Source organism: Daldinia childiae (genome assembly GCF_008694065.1).
Source record: "Daldinia childiae strain JS-1345 chromosome Unknown Scaffold3, whole genome shotgun sequence".
In the NCBI taxonomy this organism is placed as follows: domain Eukaryota; kingdom Fungi; phylum Ascomycota; class Sordariomycetes; order Xylariales; family Hypoxylaceae; genus Daldinia; species Daldinia childiae.
Genome location: NW_022984644.1, coordinates 2,588,968 through 2,616,277, shown reverse-complemented (window position 1 = coordinate 2,616,277; position 27,310 = coordinate 2,588,968). Strand labels below are relative to the sequence as shown.

Here is a 27,310-nt window from a genome sequence, read left to right as displayed (position 1 = left end):
TTTCTCGTATCTATATTTTATCTTTACAAAATAGTATTCCCATACCTTTCAAGTCCATTTGAAACATTTTACCGTCGCGCGCGTCCAATCAATTGCAAGGTCCAGCGAGACAGCGAGACAGCTCTTCCCAGCAACGATGTGGCCCTAGTGGTCCTGGATCCTTCAGCGTTAAGCCTTGGGCGACACTATCTTGGTACCACTCTCCCGACGACGAACGATGCGAAATCATATTTTAAGGCCTCTTAGTACGCCTACGTTCTATTCAAGATTCGCCGACGTCGACACCGACTACGACGCCGAGTTTGACGCCGAGTTTGACGAGAATCAAGATGTATATGCGGCAGATGATACTTCGCCCATCAAGATGATAGGCACCTATGAATCTGAGCAAGATAAATGCTTGCCATTATTGCCATTATTGTCTTCGCCAACTTCTGCCCCAACAATCCGAAATTTCGGAATCCCGTCCTTATCCAGGATTGTAGTGGGTTCTTTGGTAGCATGTACTTGGATTCGTACCGCATCCGCTGTAAAAGTCGCGTTCGACAATTGTCTAGATAGCAACTACATCTACTCCAACCAACTGCCAGAGCAAGTTCAGCTTCAATGGGTTCCTCTGTATGTCGACGCTAAGTTCGACACCGAGAATCCAAATCACAACCTGATCGTAACAGTTTGGGGGAATGTGACGGGGCGCGTTGGCACCGATACGCTACCACCATGGAATTCGTCGGTTTGGGATGACCCGAGTCAAGTACTGAATGGGAAGATACAAAACGAGCCCGAACCGAATCTGCCGGCGAATCAACGCAAAGTTACAACTTTATACTACAAAGTTGACGTCTCGACGTACGAGCCTTATCATAATACCGTGAACTTCTGCGGCAATATTTTGAACGGATCGTGTCCGCTCGGCCCCGTGTTCAAGGATCAAATATCCCAGTAGGTTGCTCCCGCAGAAACCAAGAAAATGACGGCAGAGGATGTTTAAAATAGGCTATTATAATCAACTAACATTTAAATCTATGTAGAGACTCACCACCCTACGACTTCCCCTCGTTTAACCTTACGAACGACTTATCTTCAACCTATGCATTTACATCGCTCGCTCCTACTTTCATTATTTGGTATGGCGATTCTGGGAAGACTACGATTGGATGTGTTTCTACTATTCTCACGCCGGACCTTGGTGGAATCGCTTGGTCTCTGAAGTTTGTCCCGCTATTTGTACTGATCTTGGTGGGGTTTGCGACAGCTTTCGCAGGAATCTTTAGTCCATGGGGCACGAGTGATGTCTTCCATTGGACATCGAATTATGGTAGAGACCCTGATCTTTTACGTCTAGTTACTCCTGGGTTCGGTGACTGTCTCCAGTACATCCAGTACGTCCTTCTCACCGGTAGTCTTACCTTGGAATACCCCGGGTTCTATCAGCCAGTTACGAGTCAGGTCTCTTGGTCTGCGTTGATGTTTAACCAAAGTTTCGTCTCCAAGGCGGAACCCTGGCAGAGTCTGGTCGACGGACTCTATAAGACCAATGGCACGTACGGTCTTGAGAATACTGCGCAATTAGAGGGCATGGCTCGGGTCGAAGATATTTGGGCCGGTATGATGGTATGGTTACTGGCTATCATTGGGTCCGTACTCTTCTTATTACAAGTCTGGTTCTTTGTACGATGGCTATTACGATATATCAACCACGTCCCCGAGGAAGATCTTCGATCCAAGAATATACCTTTCTCAATCGGTAATATTATTCGCCTCGTCTTCAGCTATTTTTTACTTCCCGTTGTCGCCCTGACTGCTTTCCAACTAGTGGTTGCGGATCGTTCCACGGGTTATCTTGTAGGGTTGGCCGTTCTTACTTTGGTCTTGATCATTGGATTTGCGATATGGCTCATATACCTCATTATAAGTACCAAGCCTAGGGCACATCTGTTTGACGACCTGCCGACCGTGCTCCTTTACGGGCCCCTTTACAATACATACTCTGACCAAGCAGCTGCTTTCGCGATAATTCCAATTATACTAACACTATTGCGAGGCATCGCTATTGGCGCTGTGCAGCCATCGGGTACCGCACAGGTAGTAATATTGGCCGTATGCGAAGTGATTCAAATACTAACACTTCACGCGTTTCGGCCTTTCCATTCGCCTACTTCGATGAATGCCTATCATACGGGATTTTCGGTGGTTCGCTTTGTCACCGTGATACTCATGGTTGCGTTTACGCCAAGTTTAGGGGTTTCGGAGGGTCAGAAGAGCTGGATCGGTTACGTGATCTTACTGATACACGCATGTGTACTGATTTTTGGCTTCCTACTAAATGCACTACAGACAATCATCGAGGTCATCGCACGGCTATTAGGTGCCGGGGGCGATAACATTGACGGGCAGAGAAGGGGTGGGCTTTCCAAGATCTTCGGTGCTCGCCAACTATCGAGACGCGTAGACCGACGCGGCGGTCCATCCCGTCAAAGTCAACTTAGTAGCACAGCGATGTTAACCTCTGAAACTGTAACGAAGCGCGGGTACGGACGCGTAAGAAGCGAATCAGCTGGTAGCATCGGGATGCTCGCCAGTCCCAATATGAGAAGCTCAAGTGCTCTAGATGCTCGAAGTCTGGATGCGTACTCGATTCCACTTGGCAGTGGCGGTGCTTTCACCCCAACGACGACAACCCCTGGAGACGCTAGTACATTCTCCTTCCTGCCGTCTCCAGGGCAAGCTACTCGTCCTCAGCCCACGGCTGATCCCTATTACCGTCCCCCACGTGCTCGCCGAGCTACTATCGATGAGATGGGCTCTTCGTCACCACATCGGGCGCGTAGCTCCCTAGCTAGCATTGACCTATCCAATCATCGGTTAAGCGAGCCTATGGGAGCAACGACAGGCGGAGATGACGATGCACCCCCTGTGGCGAAGATAAATCCAGCTCCGGCACCTGCACCATATATACCGGTTTTTGCGCCAAGAGCAGACTATTCGACCCGTGAAGTCGACTTCTATTACGGGGTGCGTGGCCCCGCATTAAACTCGGAGGGGCCGGGTCGCAAGTTAGGCACAGGTCCAGCAGACCCTACTAGCCCAGTCGCGACCGCTACTGGATGGCTTAAACGCCTTTTCGGTGGTAAGACTAAAGAGAAGGGCAAGGGCTTCGAGGTGGTCAGGAGTGCCCGAATGCCCCCTGCGATGAGGGCCAGAAATGGCGAACTTACCGAGGAACCGCCAGAGGGCATACCCGTAGCGATGGGTGTACTTCGAAATGGCCCAATAGAGAGCGACGATGAGGAGGATACGCCAAAATCGAAGAAGACCAAGCGCGTCGTCGAAGATAGTGCCCAAGGCGAATTGCTTAACGAAGACGGTGAGCCTCAATCAGACAACGAGCCTCGATCGGATGACGAGATGGACATAGAAATATCCAGAGTCGCCGAAGAGCCACCCCTCTTACCCGATCTCGACGCAGGCGAAAGCTTTAGGATCCCCAGTAGAATGCATTCCAAGGCGAGCAGACATCCGTCGCAGAGAACGGTAAAAGCTCCATCAGAAGTTGAGGGAGTGCCAGCAGTGCCCGAGGTGCCTAGGAAGAGCTCGAAACGGAATTCCAGCATAAACCCGTTAGAGAATAGGCAACTTATTGATATCGCGCCGCCCTTAGGGGTACCAATGGTACAAACTCAGTCTAACAATACGGGACCTGCCGGAAGCATGTCTGCAAGATTGCCATTTGATCGGACTAATTCGCAAAAGCGCCTTTCGGTGTCATCGGTAGCAGGAACAGAAGCCTCCAGCCACGTACCCTCGGCCGACGGCACAGAAGACAGACCTACAAGCTACGGTTACGTTCATCAACATAACATCAGCAGAGTCGAACCCGAGCAGGGAATGGATCTACTTGGAAGCTCGGCAGAGGTAGTAGACATGTCGAGGAAGCCAAGCCCCGGCTCGTCGGTATCTAGACGATCTAATCACTAAACATGACACACACATATCTACACTTACACCTACACCTACACCTACACCTACACCTACACTTTAGTATTACATATTTACGTGTAACGAATTTCCTTGAATCGCTGTATAGGACGGAATGTATAGAGTCGAGCAGCCCTTTGGCAAGGGCTATAATAGGAATTTCAGCGAGGCGGTTTGAAATTTTGCGGTTGGGACTAGCAAGGCGCTTTAGGATCTGATCACTCGCATCTTAGGGTAACGATGTTTCGATGCCTTTCACCAATCCTTGTTTGTACTCGTAAGTGACGAGTGGCCTTGTGTTGAGCGATGGCGTACAAAAAAATGGCGATGATATAGTATAGGAGGTTGGAGATAGGTACATGTCAGAGGAAGGGCGTAGCATATATACCTAGGTATATATATAATTGCATGCGGAAGGGAGGGGAAAGGGGGGGAAGAAGAGGAGGGGAAGAGTTGAGAATGGAAGATTTAATAATATATATATATATATAAATCAAAGTAGCGTACCTATGCTAGAACTTCCTATTCGGCATTTCGGTGACTTTAGTACCTATTTAGTTAGGTAGGTTTAGAAATGTCGGTATTCCGGGTTGTAAAAAAGGTATAATAAACGATACGGAGTCCCGATAACGGAGCGGAAATCAACATCGGGCGCCATTAGCCATTATTCTCCATTAAAAAGCCCCCATGCGACCTTTGAACCCGCTCGCACCCGCTGCATCTAACAATGGCGTAACGTTGGCGTTGGCGATAAGTTGCAATAGTGGAGAAATATATTTCTAATATTCGTCTCGGGTAGTAATTGTACGACCGATTTTCTAAACCGACACTATCCTCTTGACCCTACTAATATAATAAATATTTAAGTGTCGTCTATATATATTTAATATAGAGCTAGAGCTAGAGCTAGAGGTTTCTTTGAGCAAACCAGACAAACAGAAACTAAACTAGAATAATCGGAAGAAGACATAGTTAATCATGGCGGCAGAGGAGAGTACCGCAAACGGGGTAACCGTGCAAGATGCGGCTAAGCCGGAGCTCGTCGAGGGCATTGCCCATGAGAAACCCGTCGTTGGTATAGATGAGACAGAAGCACCAGTAACAGCAACGACATTGGCTTCTAGGTTCCAACACCTCTCTCTGTCGGCGCAAACCATCCACGCCGATGATTTCCTCAACTCGCACCAATCCGTCGCTCCGCCTATGCACGTCTCAACTACGTTCCGGTATAACGACGACCCGGACGAGCTTAAGCCTTGGACTAATATCAATGTACGCTCTCTTATTATAATTACCCTTTTAACTATATCAACATACCTGCTCCTTAAGAACTAACAGACAAACCAGCCCAACAACCCCTACGACTCGCACGTCTACTCGCGCGACACCGCCCCCAACACCACCCGCCTCGAAGCCGTCCTAACATCTATCCTCCACGGCCCCACACTAACCTACTCTTCCGGCCTCTCCGCCTTCCACGCACTTCTAGTCTTCCTCAACCCGCGCCGCGTCGCCATCACAGACGGCTACCACGGCTGCCACGGCGTCATCAAAGTCCTGTCCAAGCTCACCGGGCTCACCACCATCTCCCTCGACGCCGACTTCGCCGACCTGCAGCCGGGCGACGTAGTCCACGTCGAGACGCCGTTGAACCCAACCGGCGAGGCCAGGGACCTGAGGTACTACGCCGACAAGGCGCACGAGAGGGGCTGTCTGCTCTCCGTCGACGCGACGCTAGCCCCGCCCCCGCTGCAGGACCCCTTCGCCCTCGGCGCCGACGTCGTCATGCACAGCGGGACCAAGTACTTCGGCGGCCACAGCGACATGCTCTGCGGCGTGCTGGCGGTGCACCCGCGGCACGCCGGATCCTGGATCCCGCAGCTGCGCGAGGAGCGCCTGGTGCTCGGGTCCGTGATGGGCAGTTTCGAGGGGTGGCTCGGCGTGCGCAGCCTGCGGACCCTGGAGCTGCGCGTGCGCAAGCAGAGCGCCGACGCGGAGAAGCTAGTCTCGTGGCTGGCCGGCGAAGTATCGAAGGGAGAAAAGGACAGCGTGGTGGGCGCGCTAGTCGCGCAGGTCAAGCATGCTAGCCTGCAGAAAGCAGAGTGGGAAAAGGGCTGGCTGAAAGAGCAGATGCCGGGCGGCTTCGGGCCCGTGTTCGCGGTGTACCTGCGCGACGCGGACGACGCGCGACGGCTGCCGAGCAAGCTGGCGCTGTTCCACCACGCGACTAGCCTCGGCGGCGTCGAGTCGCTGATCGAGTGGCGAGCTATGACGGATGCGGGGGTCGATAAGAGGCTTTTGCGGTTTAGTATTGGGTTGGAGGGGTTTGAGGATCTGAGAGATGATTTGGTGCAAGGGTTTGAGGCGCTGAGGGCGGAGAGGGCGAAGAGGGATGTTGGTGCTAAGGTTGCTGCTTCTGGTGGTGCGAATTTGATTGGAGGGGTGTGATTGATGTTCATCGGGTTGTGGGAATAGGGGGGTTGGGATTGATACGGAAGGTAGATTGGATTGGATAGATGAGATGTATGGATAGGTATTGGGAATATAGGAGCTTCGTAAGCTCTTAGGGATATGTTGAAGTAGCTATCCTAATTAGAAGGAAGGATAGATTATTTATGTATTGCTTCGAACTCTACAATAAGGGCTAGAACTAGATTGTTTTAGAAGAATAAGAAAGATATAAACAACACCGTGTTGAAATGCGTAAGCACATTCTCTCGTACACTTGATTGACGCTGAAAAGGGGTGACCCCTTGATATTGAGAAGACTACTTCACAAGAATAGTGTAAAGTTACGCGGGTTTATTAAGTAGGCTTCGAGTAGAACACATGGAATAAGTTAGGGCTAATAGTAGTTTTATACAGTTGCGGTCAACTCACGATACCGTATACTCTTAAAGGCACCTATGCCCCAGAATCTGATATGGTAGGGGTAATATATCTCAAAGCTCATTATAATAACAACTTAACTCTTCGTTATTCATACCCTATTCCTTATTCTACAAGCTCCGAGTAATACCCTATCCCTTCTAAACCAAACCAATGAGCCTTAATCCTGGCACCAGCTCTTCCTCAGAGCGTCTAGTTCGTAAATAATAATTAGGTATGGGTTTATATACGACGCCTCCTACGGGTACATACACTTGGTTCGACCTTTCTTCCTGTATGTAGTTCGGTATGTGATGTAGACCTGTCCTGTACGCCCACTCGTACACCATTACAATTAATGTATAGAAAATGTTGGGGTGGTCCTGTCTGCCCTAACCTCGGTAGCTTCTATTTTAATACATGGCGCCGGGTAGCGTAGCGAAGTGGTAGAGTGCCACTTGTTGAGATGAGGCAAGCTCTGTTGTATGTAGACGGGGCGTAATCATAGGATCTTGTCCTTTCTCCTACGTCTATAATGGTATACATTCGCCGCCAACGATCCACTAGTTGTGCTATTGGTATCGTTGCCACTGCGAGAAGCTCAGCGCTGCCCCGTTATCTCGAGCATCTCCGTCAGGCTAACAACGCGGTACCCGTCTTTCTTCAGCTTCTTCAACACCTTCCGCAGCATCGGTGCCGTCCAGCCACGGCGGTCATGACACACTATCACAGCACCGGGGCGTACCATGCTTAGGATATGGCGCGCGTTGAGCCAGGACCAACTGATCTGCGCATCGTGCGGATACACGCTGCCAAGCACGATGCGATATCCGAGCTTGTCGACCAGTGCGCGCATGCGGTCGCTGAAGAAACCCGATCCGGGCCGGAAGTACTGAGGCGGCATCTCGGGGTGCTCGACGCTATTAGCTGTCGCATACGCAGCCCGGATACGCTCGCGCACCGTCTCGATTTGTGTCGTCAACTCCTCGTCCGATAGCGCGCGCGACGGCTCGTCATGCATAGCGTGGTTGCCTAGCTCGCTGCCGCTGCGCACGATGTCTGCTAACGTCTCCTCGCGGCCGGGCACCTGACCGCCGATAACGAAAAAGGTAGCCGTGGCCTCGTGGCCGTTGAGCACGGCGAGGATCTCCTGTGTGTGCTCCGATGGGGCGTCATCGATGGTCAGAGCCACAACTTTCTGGTCCGTAGGAACCTCCCACAGCACGTCGGGCCATCGCCGCGCAAAGTACTGGATTAGGGACTGCGGAGGCTTATAGACGACATAGAAAGGCAGTAGAAACAGGCTTAGGATGACAATCAGGGAGACTAGGGTAGTCATCCTCCGGCGCCGGGCCCGCCGCCGTAGCTTGGAGGGCAGGCGGAAGAGCGCGGGCAGGCGCAGCATTTGCTTTAGGGGTGGATCAAGGAGGGTAGCATTCGATGATTGGACGGGATTGATATATTCAAGATGAGCGGCTCGAGCATCGATTGGCGATTGGCGAGGACCTCGGCACGCAAAACGTCGTGCAACTACAACTACAAAAATCAAGTACGACGGGATTCGGGCTTTGGCTCGGACTCGGGCTCGGACTTGTTCGTCATGCGTGTATTGTTAGACGAAGGGAGCATTTCTCGAAGGGGACGAAAATGGTTGTTGTTTGTGCGAGACGAGGCAAGACAAGACAAGGTAGAGCCAAGAAAGGAAGGGGGATGAGAAAAAAACAAAAAAAAAGGATGGAAATACGTCAACTACCTCTGCGTCGTACACTATCCACGTTGCTTTAGGGGCTTCAGGGGCAGATTTTAGTGGATTGATCAATCAATTAGCATCCCGGTGTGCTAATTTTAGTGGTTGCATTGCGCTCAGTAATGCCGTTCTCCACCGTGAATACGTCAGTACCTACGTAGATACTTGTTATACAAATGAGATTAATTGTTCCATGTTTCAATGTTAGATCATTCTTGTCCATATAAAAATATACGTAACAGAATTTAGTATACATTAGGTATTTAAATGTGAATGTAAATGTGAATGTATTAACTACATAAAGTCCAAGTTCAAGTTTTACGTGACATAATTATTATGACGTAGGTAAATCGCCTAGTTGGTATAAATACCTAAATAGGTGACATGGGATTTCAATCATCTTTAATTCTTTGGTACGTATGAAACCGAGGAATGAACCTGCTCCATTCTACGAGCCGCATAGATTCCCACCGGAGCCATTTCCGCAACTTCACCGCCCCAAGTCTTCAAACGCGATGCGGAGATATCGTGACTGGGATACGCATAAACCTATTTAGAGATACCTAGGTTAGGTATGCACGCATGTGTTGCTTTACCCGTGACGAAGCCCACAGTCGCGACCATGGTTGTGACTTAATTTACCTATTGTTATAGCATCTGGTTTTTATACATAGTTATCCATAAATTGTATACATATGTGTATGTAGCTATTTTCGGAACCGAAGATGACAATACTCATAACTCTCTTGGGTTAAGATAAACCAAGACTCTAGATTACTAACAACATGGGTCTTTTGATCGATAGCTGGGGGCCGATCTGCTGAGATAAGGTTCTGATGTCTAATGTCTTAGACTATCCATCATGTTATCCTTTACCTGACTTAGTGAGCGCTTATACACATTTGTTTACCTACCTACCTACCTACCTAGGTATTCTGCTAGTCTAGATCACCCGACACAGCTGTGGGTTGTCTGGTCGTCACCTCTCTAGTCATGCGGGTCATGTTCGCACGTGTGCATACACATATCTATCACCACATCTCGGCCATATTCCTCTGAGACCTGCTTGAATAATATAAACGCCGATACTATACCACAAGAAGGAGGAGATTCCTATCGTGAACTAGTCCAAAGGGTGATATCCAATGAGGGGGCTGTTCTCAATGGTGTGTCGAGAGAGCTATTGTGCGGGGAATGCATCATGCCATTGTATAGAAGGTCACCTCTACCTTATGTAACATACCGTGCAGAGATAGCTCGAAGAATGATGCGTGTGATAGATAGTGTTATGAGAATATTTGATAGTACCCGTAGACCTCATAATACAATCAAGTATTAATTAGCCTAATCATTAATAGACTGTTCTGGAACATGCCGTGTTATTATATTAATATAGAAGATTTGGAAGTCCCCAACACTCTAATTATAACTTCAACCGCGTAGCTATTACCCATTCATCACTGACGAGTAGGGTCAATCTACTTCTTAGGCCCATATGGTACAAACCAAGTCGGTCTATAGCTTACAAATGGCTAGGTTAGTGATATCTAGGTATAGAATCTTTCGAATAAAATGGTCACAAATCTATGCGCATATAATGTTCAGTTCATCGTTTGACCCTGCGTAAATGTAATTCATAAATAAACGGGCGTATGTCCACATCAATTCTTAACACTGCTTAAAAGCCTTGATAAGAGGCGCTTCATAAACAATAATTTCCACCTCCATCCATCAAGCTCGACGAATAACAGAAGAAATGACCGGTATAGGTCTAGTGCTAAGTGTCTGGGTATTAAAACCACAAATTTCAACCTTGTCTCAAACGCCTTGGTCCCTTCTTTGAACCTTACCCCAGAGCGCGATATCAGCCCAAACTCCACAACTTAACCCGTAAATCTGATCGCTAGGTCCCCTTATGCCGACACCTTTTTAAGTAGGTTTGTGCGCAGACTCGTAGTCGACTGTCCAAATATATACATTGAAATGCCGCATATAAAGCTATCCCCGAATCTCCGGCAATGAGATCCGGGTAGAACGTAAATTGTACCAGTTTAAATCCATGCCTGCTCTATTTCGGCCGGTTCGGGTTTAAAGAAGGTCGCAAAGAGCCCTTGGACCTCAGCTAAGTAATCCTCGGGTCGGAAACTGCAAAGGCCTCGGGCAAGAAGCTCCTGTTCCTCCTCGTCGATAACTTGCATCTTGTCCTTAACACCTAGCTCCTCTGCGAGTTCCGATACCTGCGCCAGCTCGTTACCAAAAGGATGCTGGGCCTCGGAATAGTCTCGGCGGAAAGTCGGACGAGCCGGAGGTGGTGATGTGACTACGGGAGGCATAGGGGGCACCGTAGCTAAAGCCACAGATGCTTTGCGCGAGAAAGAACCGGATGAAACAGAAGTAGCTGTCGTCGAGGTTGATGACGAGCGAGAAAGCGAAAAGCTAGCTTTCGTGGAGACGGACTTGCCGGATTGGTTGGAAAGGCGCGCAAATTTGTTTGCTAAGTTATCGATTGATGCCTTTTTAGTGTGTGATGGCGATCGCTTTGGAATACTTGGCGCCTCGTTGGTGTTCGAAGGCGTCTTGGGCTGGCCTGGAGCGACGAAATAGCACGAAAGATGATTGTGCTCTGGCGTGACAGATCGATCTGCTGTTGGGATGTCAGGACTTGTCGGCGGCGATGATGAGCTAGTACGAGGACTATCAGTAGAAGAGTCGTCGGATTTGCTGGATTCAGTTGGTGAGGCTTCTGATCGAGGATATAAATCCGGTGCGTTGTATGCGAGCATATTAGTTGTGTGGGTAAGGGCCATAGGACCAGATATCTTATTGCGAATTGCCGCAGAGTTATTCTTAGCGGTAGTATTGCTCCGTTGAGGCAATATTCCCAGATCCTGCGAGGACTGCTTTCGCCTCGTCGTAAAGGCGCGCGCAAGAGACATATTGGCTGACGGTTTCAAAAACCTCTTAGTGATAAAAAAGAATTTAAGGACTAGTTGGTCTACCCTGGAAGACTTCCAGAATATTAGTCGAAACACAGGAGGATGCTAGGTATGGCGTTGGATTTATGTTGTGCCACCTAGACGAGGGAATCTAGTTTGAAAGATACCCTTAACGTAAGCTGGTAATCGGACCTGTAAAAGTCGCGCCCTATAAGCTTTCTCCGGCCTGCGCCAATCCACTTCGAAGGCCAAGTTTTTTTTTCTTCACAGAAAGACAATAGGTTATGTGTGACACCTAAAGCCTAGAGTTGATATTGGTAAAAGTCGGGTAATGTGACAACCCTAAGTTGAGTGAAAAGGATATAGTGACAGTAAGTACACTACGACCTGTTTCCGGCCGGTGATGGATACCACTTCTGGACGCGCTTAACAGACGCTTGTGCAGGAGACGATGTTACCCTAATTAGGCAGGTGGACAATGTGGTTGGGTCCTGGCGAAACAACCTGATGTGATCCTATGAGATCGCGGGGTCTACCCTCTGAGACTAGGTGTATCGTTACGTTGAATGACCAACGAGAGTCTAAGTCTCCAAGATGACCAAATCGAGCAGTTGCAAATGTAAGGTTGCCGTTGCGGAACACTTAGCCGTTGAGTTCGCAGAAGTGCAAAATGCGCTAATCGCGGGGGAAGACACTGAGGCGTAGAGAGATTCTCGGAGTTCCTAGCTGACGCCTCTTCGGAATCCCTAAATCCCTATATGAAAGCCGAGGCGAATATAACGGTCACCTAAATTTGCTGTAATCACCACACAAAAGTGAAATGTGAGTGTAACAATCGTAGTCGAACCTGTCCAAGGTTTATCGAAGTATGATATCAAACTCTCACGAGTTCCCTTATATTGGTAGCATGTGGATCTCTTGTCTTGGTGTTTGTGTATATTCACACAAGATTTGTCGCCAACTCCGAAATAGCTGACTGACAATTTGAAAAGGAGAGAGAGGGTTAGGTAGTTTTCAAATGATGGTCCAACAACCTTTTGGGAGGGTTGGTCAAAAATGGGTTTGTATGTACTAGAACGAAACAGTGAAACAACCAGGTTCCTGATAAGATCAAGGATATAGGACAATAGTTGTCGTAATACCTTGATAGTGTAAAAGGAAGGACAATATTTTCGAAGCCTCAAGAGACTTGTTAATTCGTGACCGGCGACGAGTCTTGGATGAGGATCCGTAGAGAAGAGGAATGAATGAATAGGAAGAATAATGCCAACAAGACGGGCAAGTGGTTAGAATGAGTGGAAAGTGAAGGAGTGCATGCACTTGGGATGAAAAGGAACCGCGACAATAATACTAATAAAGCGCACCCAGGGGGGTTCGTGGTCCGGACTGGGGGATAAGAGAAGGAAAAAAAAAGAAAGACATGGGGAAAAGAAGCCCTAGACAAGCCATCTTAAGTCTCCACCTGCAGGGAATCTGGGAACTTAGGGCGAAAGTATTAGTGAAGTTTCAGGTACTAACAGAGTCTTTGTATTTCAATACAAATTCTTATACACTTTACTTATAATTGGTTGTATTAGTTACCAACTTAAAATACCTTCGCAAGTTCTTTCTTCTTATGCTCGTTAAGGCATTGACAACCCACATGGGCTTAATATACATAGTGCACTTACACGCACCAGCTTGACTTCTTTTCTCAGTAAGCATCTTCAACTTCTTTGATCCTCAACTATTTCTATGTCTACTTCTAACTAAGTCATAAATCATAACCCCTTTCTTTGTTTGCTTCAGTTGCGCATCCTCCCTAACTGTTTTCCTAGTATACTCTCTCTCTCTCTCTCTAACACACTTAAGCTAAAGAAAGACTTGATCGATCGACAGTGGGCACTAAAAGATTTAGAGACGGCGACCCAGAATCTAAAAATCCCTGCGACGTCCTCTAATGATTTTTCGTGCTTCTACTTGTAAGTTAGCGCAGGACGGGAACCCCAGTTAGGCGAATCTCATGACAGGGACTGCGGATTGGCTGACTCAATCGTTGCCCCTGGTCCCTAAAAAGCTCGGCAGGCGGCGTGTTAGCGAATCAATTCCACCAACTCTCTAAAGGTTCTCTTTAGCGGTTCATTTCTTGATTCTCATTAGTTAGGCATCCCGGCCAATGTCTCCCGACTACCACCACCCAACGCCACGTCGAGCAAAGATTATCAGCCACTAAATGCAGGTACCAGTTCGAGACCAACCAGTAGGATGAAGGCAAACATGAATGTTCAAAGAACCCTCGAATCATCCTTTGAGCCCTTACCCTCCGTCGTCAATGCTACACAATGACATACATTATCTTATTCTTTTTTACTGCACAACTCATCCCGTTCCTGCAGCATAAGATTGCATCGTTACGTGGCCGGTCTTTTGACGATGTCTATGCTCTTAGATCACATATATCACAAAGTCAGACATTACAAAGCTGGCCGCATCTCTTCGGGATATACTATTAGAATCGCGCATACACATACACTACAAAGGGCCTCATTTTCATTGTTCGTTGTTCAATGCGATTTCACAAAACGTCTAACCGTGTAATTTACCGTGCCCATGTCCCAGGACTTCCACCCCTCCCGTGGTGGACATGGATCCGATCAATCATCGTTGATCCACCGATGGGAGTAAACATCCCCTGACTATCCTTCAAATTGATTGCATGGCTTAACTGGGTCTCCGAAAAAGACTTACCCCCTTCGGGAAGAGGATAAGAAAAGAAAAAGAGGAAACAAACTTGATCGGGTGAGAGCAGGGGTTTCTGCAGTTTGAAACTGACGAAGCCATGCAAGGCGTTAATTGCGGAGAAACTCTTATTGGATGCTTGTTCCCATCCATCAATTGGCTATGGCTATTCGAGTGTTTCATCTTCACGCGCTCTCCTCCAAACCTCTTCTGATCTCATCTGATTTTGTCGCCGAGAGAGCGGTTCTAAGAGACGAACGTCGTCGTCATCTAAGCGCGAGTTAGTCAGGTGCGAAAGCTGAATCGGACTCAGCCTCAGACGAGTCAAGCGCCTCTTTTATTTGAGATGTTGGTTAGTAGGGCCGGCCGTAGCGGGATCCCCGTGCGAAATGGCTCAATATTTATCCCTGCATAGTGAAAAGTTGAGGGAGCCCGAGCCCTACGTCTCTTCCCGAGTCTCCGATCTACCTAACAGCAAACATTACTTGCATAGGTACATAACCTATCTAGGTACCATATCTACCTATGTATGTACACTGTCCCTCTGTTTCGCATTGCTTTTCGCATCTCGCTTTTAATAAGTAAATAGGGGCCAGTCACACATATCACATTTTAAGCCATCCACTACTAGAGTGTTAACCGCCTTCAATAATTATCTGGTTGAAGCTATTCAGGTTACAGTTTTATATATAAGTTGATTGCCTAGGTAGGTTCATGATCTACAAGTTTGATCTTTATGTAAATTTATTTATATACCATAAAGATGGATATGAAGGATCCAGATATTTGGATTCTGATCATAACGCACAGACACTTACACTAACTTGAGTTGATACAGATTGACAAGATCTCAAAACAACAGCGATCAATTAACATCTGGTCCAGCTTTTCAATGTCATTGGAACTGCGTGTGATCAATACACAGATCTTATGATCTCACAATACAAATGTGCGGATTAATGTCTTCAATGACTACCTATGTAGTCACATATGTAAATACAACAGGAAGCATATGGAGTAACCCAAGTGGCTGTCAAGATCTAGCCCAGACCAGATTTTCACCCATTCCTTCTCGTTTCAACCGTCGGCGGACACAAATATAAATAAATCACCCTGCCTTATTCATGCGAACTCTTGAAACCATAAACGAATTTTGGGTCGTGCGACGACGGAATTAGCCTAACTACATTGTTCATTGTTGTACCCTAAATGCATCTACCCGTGAAACATCACGGTCCAGACTCGACGGGCCGTATCTAATCCTCATCCATGGATTCGGGGTCACCATTTTCGTCCTCACCTTCCTCGCTATCTGAAGAGCTCTCGTCCTCCTCGACGCCGATGAGCCTTTCCCTGATTTCCCCATCTGACTTGTTTGAGATCTTGTGTGCGAATGCCTGTCGTACAGCTCCGTTTGTGCTAGTGTCCCACACGTGCATCGTTCCTTTGCTTCCTGCCACGGCAAGACGGAAAGCCACCTCGGCATCGGGGGCAAAGTTTGTCGAAAATACCCTACCGACGTCCAGGTTACGGGCTACGACCATGGCAGGCCCTGTTGGCTGAATGTTCCACAGTTTAACAGTCTTGTCGGTCGAGCCAGTAGCCATAAATCCCGGTATATGCGCGTTGATGTCGAAAGACGACAAGGACTCGTCATGGGCATGTAACGTCCACACCGGCTTGCTAGCGGAAGGATTTGGCGGCGCGTTCCGGATGTCGTGGTAATGTACAATTCCGTTCTCGGTAGAAACGAAGAAGAAGTTAGGGTCGTGGGGATCCCACCTAACGTTCTCAACGTCACTCTCTACGCCCCATCGCGGAGCCTTCGCCTCGGGGGCTCGCATATCTGCCGCAACAATAGTTCGGTCGTAGCTTCCACTCAATAGCACCGTAGATTCGACAGAATGCCATGCCAGCGAGCAAACTTTGTCTGTGTGATATGAGTAAGACTTGGCGCACTTTGCCGTGTACAAATCCCATAGTTTTACGGTCTTGTCTGCAGAAGCAGAAGCTAAAAGATTTCGATGTTTCCTGTTGGCGGCAAGAGACAAAACTGCGTCGACATGGTACTCGTCGTTGGCCTTCTTCGATTTCTTCTTCTTCTTTTTCTTCTTTTCCTCTTCTTGCGGATTGCTTCCCTGGCCTAAGATCGCATTGGGGTACATGCAATCTATGGTATCTAGATCCCATACTTCGATATCGGGATCCATCGTCCCTATGGCGACAAAGTTGGCTACCGAATCTTTATCTACGCTGTTTTTTGACACGGGAATGTCTAACCACTCCACGCAGAGAGGTATCGCAGGAAGCATGATGTCGTGGTGTACGTAGAGGTTGTCGGCTTCGTCTTCGTATACGTAGACCTCGAGATGCGCAAGCTCATCTTCAACCTTCGCGGCTAATAGTAGGTTATCTGTGGCTAGAATTTGTAGCTCTTCCCTATCTTCGTCATCCTCGTCCTGGCCGTCGGGTATTGTGATATAGGGATCGTCTTTATTGGAGTCGTAGTATGCTAGAGACTTGATGTTTCCAAACATATCCATTCGCTGGCCTTCAGCCTCATCCTCATCATCGTCATAATGTTCTAAGTCGTACTCCTTAAGGTCCGCGTCGTCTATGTCAATGCTTGGGCAGAATTAGTAGCTAGTTATACGTAATAGAAGAGTAGACCTACTCCTCTGCATCTGCCTCTTCATTTTGCGCTGAAGATTTGTGATCTGGCTCGTTCGCCTTTTTTTCTTCATCGTCGTCGTCACCACTCACTCCATTTTCCTCTCCTTCTTGCGCTTCCTCTAGGTCTTCCTTCGCATCGTCTAATTGTAACTTAGCTAGGTTGGCTATCCTGTCGAATTCGGCCTCGTCGAAGTCGTACTTGGCAGGGAATGGCGCTGCAAAGCCTCGCCGTACCCAAGTGGATGTCGTAATCATAGACGACATGATTGATTGTTGGCGACTTGATCTGCCTAAGAAAATATTCCTAATAGATAGGTCAATACGGCGCAAGAATTCTAAAAAGAGCCCCGCGAACTTTTGATTTTACAAAAATTCGAGATAAAATTTTAGCGGGGCAGCTACTGATAAAAGATCGATAAGGAAATTTAGCGTAGCTTAGGTAGCTTAACGGTTAACGCCAAGAATGCCGAGCCCCATCTTTACCTTTTGTTTTCCTTCCGCGACTCAATTAACCTAACCTAACGATTTACTTACACCGCTCGAGACTATCTCTACCTACCAACTTATTCTATAGAAATATCCTCGGGATGGATAGGGAGGACGGGAATTTTAGCCCCAAGAGGCGCAAAATAGATTTCAATCCCCTACGCTCCGATGATCGCTATACATCTCTTCCAAATCGGAGCCATTCATCTCGACCACACGGCCGCTTCCAACATGGTCCCAACTCGCGCGCTTCCACACCTCGCGCGCAATCCAACTATGCCTCAACCCCAAAACAGCAAGAGTTCGACGGTCCAGAACCTCTAGTGAGCGCAGATGAGCAGAATGCCCTTGATCGCGACTGGTATACCGGTGACGAGACTGGTGGACATACCTTTGGCGATGACTCCCATAATCCGTTTGGGTCGTACGATACTTCATGGGTCGAGCAGCAACAGCGGGAGGCTGAGTTAGTCGAGAAGAAATCCGGACGACATATGAATGCGCGCCAACTGCAGAGGCAAAAGGACAACGATGCCTGGGAGACTAATCGTATGCTTACTTCTGGTGTCGCTCAACGACGTGCATTAGGGGATGACTTCGAAGACGATGACGAGGGAACTCGCGTTCACTTACTAATTCACGACCTTAAACCGCCATTTTTAGATGGACGGACTGTGTTTACCAAGCAGTTGGAGCCAGTTCCAGCTGTTAGGGACTATCAGAGCGACATGGCTGTATTCAGTCGCAAAGGGAGCCGCGTGGTGAGGGAAAGGAGGCAGCAGAGGGAACGTCAGCGCCATGCCAAAGAGGCTACCAACATGGCCGGTACCGCTCTTGGAAATGTCTTGGGCGTGAAAGAAGATGAGGGGGATAGCGCCTTGCCGATAGCAACAGAAGAAGATGCACCAAAGTCCGGAGAGAACAAGTTCAGCGAGCACATGAAAAAGAACGACGGCGCAAGTGCATTCAGTCAGAGTAAAACCTTGAGAGAGCAGAGAGAATTCCTACCCGCCTTTGCAGTCCGGGAAGATTTATTGAGGGTGATTCGAGACAACCAAGTTGTTATAGTAGTTGGCGAGACAGGTTCAGGAAAAACGACACAGCTTACACAGTTTTTATACGAAGACGGGTACGGGAAATCAGGCATGATAGGGTGCACTCAACCTCGACGAGTAGCGGCAATGAGTGTAGCGAAGCGTGTGGCCGAGGAGATGGAGGTCAAGTTGGGTAGTACGGTTGGTTATGCTATTCGATTCGAAGACTGTACTAGTAAAGACACCGTCATCAAGTACATGACCGATGGTGTTTTACTACGAGAATCGCTTAACGAGAGAGACCTGGACCGTTATTCATGCGTAATTATGGACGAAGCTCACGAGCGAGCGCTTAATACGGATGTGTTAATGGGACTTTTCAATAAGATCTTACAACGCCGAAGAGATCTCAAGTTAATCGTTACGTCTGCCACCATGAATTCGAAGCGGTTTTCGGATTTTTTCGGTGGTGCCCCTGAGTTCACCATTCCAGGTCGAACCTTTCCAGTCGATATTATGTTCCATCGATCGCCGGTCGAAGACTACGTCGATCAAGCTGTTCAGCAAGTACTCGCCATACACGTATCGATGGGCGCTGGCGATATTCTAGTATTTATGACGGGACAGGAAGACATCGAATGTACTTGTGAATTAGTACGAGAACGCCTAGACGCCCTTAATGATCCACCAGAGCTCAGTATCCTTCCGATTTACAGTCAAATGCCAGCAGACCTACAAGCCAAAATTTTCGACCGGGCACCTCCTGGAGTACGGAAATGTATTGTGGCTACTAATATCGCAGAGACTAGTTTGACGGTCGATGGTATTATGTACGTGGTGGACGCGGGATATTCTAAGCTAAAGGTGTACAACCCTCGGATGGGTATGGACACGCTCCAGATTACACCAATATCGCAAGCGAATGGAGGCCAACGTGCTGGTCGTGCTGGTCGAACAGGTCCTGGTAAAGCGTTCCGCTTGTATACCGAGAAAGCATTCAAGGATGAACTTTATATTCAAACGATACCCGAAATTCAACGGACGAATCTCAGCAATACGGTGCTTCTACTAAAGTCACTGGGCGTTCGGGACTTGCTCGACTTCGATTTTATGGATCCGCCACCGCAGGACACTATTACTACCTCCCTTTTCGACCTCTGGGCTTTGGGTGCGTTGGATAACCTCGGAGAGCTGACGGATCTCGGTTCTAAGATGAACGCTTTTCCTATGGACCCGTCTCTGGCAAAGCTCCTCATCATGTCCGAAGAGTATGGGTGTAGCGAGGAAATGGTTACTATCGTCTCTATGCTCTCCGTCCCTAACGTTTTCTACCGTCCCAAGGAACGACAAGAAGAGTCTGATGCAGCGCGCGAGAAATTCTTCGTTCCCGAGTCCGATCATCTAACCTACCTCCATGTGTATTCACAATGGAAGACCAATGGCTATTCGGATGGTTGGTGTACGCGCCACTTTCTGCACCCGAAATCACTACGGAGAGCAAAGGAGATCAGAGACCAGCTTCTTGACATCATGAAAATGCAAAAGATGCAGATGGTCAGCTGCGGTACGGATTGGGATATCATTCGCAAGTGTATCTGCTCTGGTTACTACCATCAGGCAGCCAAAGTCAAGGGTATAGGAGAGTATATCAACCTACGTACATCAGTTACGGTACAGCTCCATCCCACAAGCGCCCTATATGGTCTCGGCTTTCTCCCCGACTACGTGATCTACCACGAACTTATCCTCACGTCGAAAGAGTACATGTCAACAGTAACATCCGTCGATCCCCATTGGCTTGCGGAGTTGGGTGGTGTTTTCTACTCGGTAAAAGAGAAGGGGTACTCAGCCCGAGAAAAGCGTATTACAGAGACCGAGTTCAACCGCAAGATGGAAATCGAGGCGAAGATGGCAGAAGATAAGCAAAGATACGAAGAACAGAAGAAATTGGAAGAGGAAAGGGCGGCTAAGAAGCCCGCAGCCAACAAGGAAGCTAAGAAGATTATTACTTCTGGCGCAGTGAAGAAACCTGTAGCCAAAAGGAAGGGCAGGGGTTTCTAGAAGTTTGTTGACGATGTTTGGAATATTACGATATCTACATAAATGGTAGTAGGCTATTCAGCTTTACGAACTATTTGAATATAATTTATTACTTATTATTGGCTCTCAGCCCCTATCTTCGTACTTCGAAATGTGCCTCTCCTTCCTGTACATCTCGAGTTTCCTTGTCTAACTTGACAACATGGGCATGTTTTGGGCCTTTATCGAGTTCCTTTAAGAATGATGTGATAGAATCTTCGTGTCCTTGAGCCTCGCCCTCAACCTGGAAGGGATGAGTGGTTTGCCATTTCGACCTAATTCATAATAGTAAAAGTAGTTGCTCACCTTCCCATGCTCTGTATTTCGACACCATCCAGTAATACTGTGTTCTGCCGCTTTCTTCTGCGCGAAATAGCGGTAGCTCACGCCTATCGCACTGTGACGTCAGTTTTCTAATCTATTGATACGGTAGCTTACACGTTATCGTGGTGGAGTTCGTACCTTGAACTCGGCCGTGGGCGAGAAAGTAGACCTGAGATACTGATTAGTTACTGACTTAATATTAGCTATATCCGAAGTAATATATCACCTACTCTTTGTGTCATTTTGAAGCTTCAATTGCAGTGTAGTAGATCGTATGCACGGTGGTAGATAACAGTTCATATGCAGGGTAGCTTTAACAAGTCCATGTACAATGACGACTAAGAAGCTTTATCGACACAAGCATTGGTGGAGAAGCGATAAGCGGTAGATTATCGGGTAATCTTTATCCGATGCTGGCCTTAGGTTATGTCCATACGCCTTTGACTTTCAATGCGGTGTACGTACCTGAGTCTACTTCGTATCACCACCAAACATACAAACAGCCAATTTCGGACCAAGCGCATCTCCAGTAATCCGTCGTAAACTATCATCATGGATAGTACGGCTTCGGAGTCGACACCCGTACCTCAAGTAATATTTCGTGGGAAAAAAAGGAAGACTTACAGACAACGAGCAGAACCCACCGACGATGACAACGACGAACGATCCAGATCCGTAGAGACACCACGACTAGAAGGAACACCGATCGCATCAGACACTCCCGGAAAATCTGAAGTCGCCACCCCGATTCAATGCGAGGGCGCAGAGGATGAAGAAAAAGGTCTCTCAGTAGCCGAAGTTCTACGTCTACGCAATGCGCGAAAGGCTCGATTAGGCGGCGTCAAGTTCGGCGCAGGAAGCAGCTACAACTCCAACGATGCAGCAGCTGCCGCCAATGGCTTAGGAGACGGTCTCGATGACCTTAGTCTAATGATCCGCGAGGAAGAGAACAAGGTGTTAGACATCGCAGCAGGCGTAAAAAAGCGTTTTGCGCCGCAGACCGGTATGGCGGCAGAACTAGTGAACAAGCACATGTGAGTCCCATCCTTCCCCATGGCGCGCACCCCCCGCGACCGCTGCACAGCTGCTGATGGAGCAAGGGAGGAGTATATAGAATCCGAATTAGCCAGGCGACACAACGCTGTGGCACTGTCTTCCCACTCAGCCGCGCGCTCGTCTAATCGGGGGCAACAGCAGCAGCAGCAGCAGCAGCAGCAGCAACAACCGGCGACAGCGGCGGTGACGACGGTGCCCAGACCCGAGCAGCAGAATAGAGCGCTACAAGGCCAGCTTATGGAGATCGACCTTGGCGACGAGGCCCGCAGCCGCAATGAGGCGCTGACGGAGCGCGCTCGGCGGAAGTTACACGGCGAAGCTATTGAAGATGACGACGAGCAGCAGCAGCAGCAGAGCGGTCGGCCGAAGAAGGTCCGGCTCGGACGGGATGGCAAACCCTGGAGGTCGAGGAATAGGCGGAATAGCGACGATATCAAGAGGGACCAATTGGTCGAGGAGATTCTCCGGGAAAGCAGACGTAAGCTTTTCATTTTCTTCCCTAACCCAACCTATTCCATAACCCACACACTCTCTCTTTCTCTCCCACCCCCTGTGCATCAAATCCACTAATACACCCACCAGTCGACGTATACGAAGCGCCCACCCCGCCCCCCGCCGCATCCGGCAGCGGCGCTGAAGACGACGGCGCAGCCGACGACCGGATCGCCGAGGAGTTCCGGCGCGAATTCATGGATGCCATGGCCCAGCGCCAGCAGAAGCGCAAGAAGCCGACGAACGCGCCGCCCGGTTCCGGGCCCGGGGGCGCCGGCAAGGGCGGCGCTGCCGCCGACGAAGACGTTCTTAAGGGCCCCAAGCTCGGCGGGAGTCGCAACGTGCGCGCCGCCATGCGCAATCTACTACTGGAGAAGGCGAAGGAAGCGAAGGGGAAGACTCGGTGAAGGGGAGGTAGATTGTCTTTATATTGTTTGTGATACGGGGGGCTTCGGTAACGGAGCCCTTGCAGCAAGGTGACAGGGCGGTTTCCGTGTATGTTTGGGTACGTACATATAAATACTGCGGCGTTAGGGTATTTATGCGTACATACGTATTAAGGGAGGGCACATTCGGAGTATATTGAATACATGCATGCCCAATACCTTGTTTTTTTTTTCTATTTTTACATTGGTCCTGTAACACAGAAAGAGAACTGCAAAGCAACATACATGATTTCCTCGTTAGCCAGTCAACGTTTATTATAATATAGCATCAAAACTAGTCTATATATGAACATAGTATAGCTAAAGTAATACTCTCCTGTCTTTTAATACTTATAATTAAGATCCATAGTCAGCAACCTGGTTGGTTTCAATTGCGTACTATAACGTATTTTGCCAAATTGAGCATTATATGAAATGATCTATCCAAGTATAGAAACAGGGAAGTGTAGTTACAAACATACATCAAAGATAAATAAGCAGCAAGATGGTAACTGATGAATTAGAGCTCTACTCTTCATTCGTATATATATATATATAACTGGGCTATTTAAGCGGATATAACGTAATGTTCATGATCACATTGCTAGTTGTAACGTTGGCCTCAACCGTAAAACGCCTCCCTTAGATCGTTCGTGTCGTCTCTTTCCTAGATAAAACAAAGAGCCGGCCAGCTTGCGTTTCGGTGCGAGTCTTGCCGCCGCTGAAACAAGAGTATCCCAGATAAACCCATCCGCACAGCGATTCCCTTCAAACAGAAGGGGTCCAAATCGACTATAAATATCATAAATAACCAAATATCCCATGTGGAACGCCGGGGGAATCAATCCTCTCCCTATAACTTAAGAAAATTCCAATATGTAAAGTTGCTAGCAACATATATCACGTCCCCTAATGAAGATGATAAAAACGAATTAGGTCATTCGGGATGCCCGTCGCTAAATATAAACGCTATCTATGCCCACTCCTGGGTACATCAGTCCTATACGTCATAGGAAATCGTAACGGCTTACGCGGGCCGCCCAAATTCCTCGGGCGGGGCGTTACTCGGTTCGGTGTAAACACTTATCGTGGATCGTGGCCTTTGGCCCAGAATATGCCTCGGATTATCCACTTGGTGATCTGGCCTTTTGTCAAGTCCACGGCCTGTCCTTTAATGGGTTCTATAGTAAGATGATAGGTGCCATAAGCTGCTTTAGCAGTAGGCCGTTTGTATAGCTGTTGGTGAGTGACAGTCATCGGCGATGGTATGCTTTTCCGGAAGGGGAAGACACCAGATTGCTGGGCTAGATCCTTGGAACTGAGTATAATGGTGGCGAGATGCTTCATCGGATATCCAACTGAAAGGGCTTAAACCTGCCACCAATAGTGGCACAGCGCGGGCATTTTCTTCGGGCTCCTTGCTCCTCCATCAAGATATTAACACAATCTCGACATAGGCCGCAAATGCATTCCGTACATGCATAAGATTCCCGGAGCTTTGACGTTCTCTGACACGCAGCACAATAGATATGCACGTCCTGAGATGAAAAGCCAGGCGACGAATCTGAAAGTCCAGAAGCTCCTATATGGAAATTTTCTCCGCTCTCGCCACTCTCGACGGATGGGAAAGGTTCTGGAATCTCTTGGGCAAAGGATGGTGGAGTAAGAGCTTGTTGTAGAGGAGAAGCTTGATAGCCTTGAAAGTGTTGATGAGGAAATGGGGGCAAGGAAGCTCGGTGTATTGATATAGGAGATTGGGGGACCTGGGATGTTAGAGAAGGAAAATAAATGTGCCGGGCACGACTTACAGGAGTCCTGTCTTCATCAATATCTTCTGTAGCCGAGGCTGCAGCATCAATGAGGTCTTCCCACCTTTTGCCGTAGTCGGCCGTGGGCTCGACGGAATGAGCCTTACGGTCAGTGCTGCCCGGCTTAAGGCGCTCATCGTTTTGAATTCTCCGGAGCCAGTCATTTGCGGTACCTCGAGATTTCTGCTTTTTGTGGCCACGCTTAGTGATAGATTGCTTTCTAGGTCGGTTAGGACCAAGCGATCGTTGAAGAGGAGGAAGAGTCGACGAACGACCTGGCGGGGAATTTGAAAGAATTGAAGGGAGCAAGTCCCTACGCGGTGCAGAGTTAATTGAAGGGAATGGTTCGCTAGTTGGCTCCATCCCAAAATGTATGGGAGGTAGTTCAATTGTACTCCTCGGTATTCTCCGGACGTCGTTATCAGACTGCCAGCCCTTCAAAATCAGAATCAGCATTGATATTATCAATGATTAGCGACGTTAGGTGAGTATTTACTGCTTCATTATCCCAATCCGTCTCGAACTTGTGCTGGCCACCTAACTGGGCCAAAGCAGCAGCGGCACTCGCGGCTGGTAAAAGCGAACCCCCGGAATATTCATCATGATTCCTAGGGGTCCCAGGAGCGCTAGATGCGTCTCGGGAGTATGCATGACGCTCGTGCGGATAGCCTTTGGTCGGATCGAGGCTTCCTGGTGGTGGGCCGGCAGAGTTCGGAACTTGAGATCGATCTGACGGAGGTGTATTAATCATAAGTAAGAAGCTTTCCTCGGTCGCAGGGAGCTTCGAAATATAATGCTCTGGATGCGCTCGTCGAATATGCTCTTGCATTGAGCGATATCTCTTTTCCTATTTGTTCCAAAATGGAGAGTTAGACATTGAATTTCCTAGGCTTTGCGACATAGCTTCTGGATTGAGACCCGATACAGCTTCGTAATCCAATCCTTCGGGAGGCGAGTCAGTGAAGATGTTGCAACTTACGCCAATACAGCGCTTGCGACAGCTCGAGCCATCTTGGTTTCGCAGAGGACATACGACTTCATTGTTCGAGTCGGTAATAGAGAATGAAGACGTTAAGGAAGATCGAGGCGGCATCTTGACCCAATCAACCCCGCCATTTACTGGTCGGAAATTGAAGGCGGGGGGGAAGTTCGCAAGATCGATAGTCGGATACGTATGTCGACGATAAGAAGCACCACTAATAGTAACCAATTGATGATAGTCCAAGTCTATGAAGCTTAGAGATTAGGTATGTAATAGTTAAATTCGATATAGAAATGATAATGACAGCTCTGCCGAGGTAGCTCTAAGCTCCTATACAGGTGTTACATGAGGTGTTTCGAAGACCTCTCTTTCTCTCTCTCGTGGGCGTGGGTGTTGGCAGAGGAAAGAGGAAAGACTGGAAGGGTGACCTTATTGGGAGGGAGGGGGGAAGGGTAGCTGAAAGCAGCGGTACTGGAATTTCCCAGCTTAGATAGGTCGGTAGGTAAGAAGACAAGGAACATTGAACACACAAGGAACACAGAAGGAACACTGTAATAGTACTAATACATAGTACTAATAGTACATGTAGGGTGGCCAGTGGCCACAAGTCAAGGTCAGAAGGTATAATAAGTACCTACCTGTACTCCACACACCAAAAGCTGGATCAACGGCCTTGAGATACCCTGATACCCTGATACCCTTACCTTAAGGTAGATGGGACCTAGGATGTAAATGGTAGATGCGCGTATATGTATGTAAGTGGTCTGGTGGTGTAGGTATCCTAGATAGGTACCATACCTAGTAAGGTATTAATGCGGGAACATTAAGTAGCTGTTAACAAAGAGAGCAAAGCCTCCTCCCCCGGACAGGGTAAACTGAGCTTGTCATCCAAAGCAGCCCAAAGATAGATGATCCAACCAAAGTGGGTGGAAAACGGGCATCCCGTCGCAGACAAGCAGGCATTGTATCGTACATACATACATACACACATGAGTACAAAAAAAAAAATATCCCCAAGCTTGTGCGGCAAGTTCAAATCGGAGTGGACAAAGAGAGAGGGAGCCGTTTTATTGGCTCCGTCCCACTCCGTCTCTTTCTTAACTCGATTTAAACAGGCCGGACAGCTTCCCTTCTGACTCGATCGAGGATCGGCTGGGACGGATGGTTATTTGAATATTGGGAGTGGGGTCTCTTCTATGATGGGCGGGGGGAAAAGAGAACAATGATGCAAATAAATGATGTAAATAATAAAATGAGAAAAGCCGACGACGCAAGCACTTCCGGTAGCAATATAACCCCAGAAAGGTCAATGATTACTTTTGAGTTGAGAGCGTCGTCAGAGCTTCAGGTCTAGCTGTTCGGAATTTGGCGATGCAAAGCTTCTTAGCTTCAGATAGAGCAAGCTAAGTAAAAAGAGGCCAAGGTTTTCCGTTCCTTGTTGCCTTTAAGCGTACAAGCACATAATACCTGCAGCAGGAGCAGGATGTGGGATCCTCAAATGGTAAAGACGGGTTTAATGCGACCATATACCTCATGGTGTATAACAAATAGAGCCAGCTGCTTCCCACGAGACATGAATGCATTATTACATACTTGCCTCTAGGTACCAGCTAGGCAAAGCCCCGGCTTGCAGTACCGCCGCAGCAGCAGGAAGCTTGAGGGGGCGAGGGGTTCTGCAGGTGGGTAAGGTGGATGCACTGACCG

At 48.3% G+C, this 27,310-nt stretch overlaps 9 protein-coding genes across 10 annotated transcripts; 4 read left to right on the top strand and 5 right to left on the bottom strand.

The window, feature by feature from the left end:
• Positions 1-217: 217 nt before the first annotated feature.
• GL218_03426 (uncharacterized protein) lies at positions 218-3,978 on the top strand (the record flags this gene model as incomplete). Its single annotated transcript, XM_033579987.1, has 2 exons — positions 218-942; positions 1,032-3,978. 2 exons carry the CDS (start codon positions 218-220, stop codon positions 3,976-3,978), a joined length of 3,672 nt encoding a protein of 1,223 aa, XP_033436274.1.
• A 978-nt stretch (positions 3,979-4,956) lies between these two features.
• On the top strand, positions 4,957-6,426 carry GL218_03425 (uncharacterized protein; the record flags this gene model as incomplete). Its single annotated transcript, XM_033579986.1, has 2 exons — positions 4,957-5,250; positions 5,326-6,426. 2 exons carry the CDS (start codon positions 4,957-4,959, stop codon positions 6,424-6,426), a joined length of 1,395 nt encoding a protein of 464 aa, XP_033436275.1.
• A 1,021-nt stretch (positions 6,427-7,447) lies between these two features.
• On the bottom strand, positions 7,448-8,251 carry GL218_03424 (putative 30.6 kDa protein in fumA 3'region; the record flags this gene model as incomplete). The annotated part of the gene is made up of 1 exon (XM_033579985.1): positions 7,448-8,251. The coding sequence occupies one exon, from the start codon at positions 8,249-8,251 to the stop codon at positions 7,448-7,450; it is 804 nt and encodes a 267-aa protein (XP_033436276.1).
• A 2,393-nt stretch (positions 8,252-10,644) lies between these two features.
• GL218_03423 (uncharacterized protein) lies at positions 10,645-11,529 on the bottom strand (the record flags this gene model as incomplete). Its single annotated transcript, XM_033579984.1, has 1 exon — positions 10,645-11,529. One exon carries the CDS (start codon positions 11,527-11,529, stop codon positions 10,645-10,647), a length of 885 nt encoding a protein of 294 aa, XP_033436880.1.
• Positions 11,530-15,503: 3,974 nt separating this feature from the next.
• Positions 15,504-17,184, bottom strand: GL218_03422 (putative WD repeat-containing protein C17D11.16; the record flags this gene model as incomplete). Its single annotated transcript, XM_033579983.1, has 2 exons — positions 15,504-16,872; positions 16,922-17,184. 2 exons carry the CDS (start codon positions 17,182-17,184, stop codon positions 15,504-15,506), a joined length of 1,632 nt encoding a protein of 543 aa, XP_033436278.1.
• A 323-nt stretch (positions 17,185-17,507) lies between these two features.
• On the top strand, positions 17,508-20,501 carry GL218_03421 (Pre-mRNA-splicing factor ATP-dependent RNA helicase prp16; the record flags this gene model as incomplete). The annotated part of the gene is made up of 1 exon (XM_033579982.1): positions 17,508-20,501. One exon carries the CDS (start codon positions 17,508-17,510, stop codon positions 20,499-20,501), a length of 2,994 nt encoding a protein of 997 aa, XP_033436279.1.
• A 112-nt stretch (positions 20,502-20,613) lies between these two features.
• Positions 20,614-21,085, bottom strand: GL218_03420 (Acylphosphatase; the record flags this gene model as incomplete). 2 transcript variants are annotated; one of them, XM_033579980.1, is made up of 4 exons in its annotated part: positions 20,614-20,763; positions 20,826-20,908; positions 20,958-21,012; positions 21,074-21,085. In XM_033579980.1, the coding sequence occupies 4 exons, from the start codon at positions 21,083-21,085 to the stop codon at positions 20,614-20,616; spliced, it is 300 nt and encodes a 99-aa protein (XP_033436281.1). The 2 variants fall into 2 exon arrangements, with proteins under 2 accessions (XP_033436281.1, XP_033436280.1); XM_033579981.1 differs by having other exon boundaries at positions 20,982-21,012.
• Positions 21,086-21,395: 310 nt separating this feature from the next.
• Positions 21,396-22,798, top strand: GL218_03419 (uncharacterized protein; the record flags this gene model as incomplete). The annotated part of the gene is made up of 3 exons (XM_033579979.1): positions 21,396-21,877; positions 21,944-22,377; positions 22,482-22,798. The coding sequence occupies 3 exons, from the start codon at positions 21,396-21,398 to the stop codon at positions 22,796-22,798; spliced, it is 1,233 nt and encodes a 410-aa protein (XP_033436046.1).
• A 1,361-nt stretch (positions 22,799-24,159) lies between these two features.
• Positions 24,160-25,717, bottom strand: GL218_03418 (uncharacterized protein; the record flags this gene model as incomplete). Its single annotated transcript, XM_033579978.1, has 4 exons — positions 24,160-24,579; positions 24,625-25,059; positions 25,121-25,471; positions 25,604-25,717. The coding sequence occupies 4 exons, from the start codon at positions 25,715-25,717 to the stop codon at positions 24,160-24,162; spliced, it is 1,320 nt and encodes a 439-aa protein (XP_033436045.1).
• Positions 25,718-27,310: the final 1,593 nt, after the last annotated feature.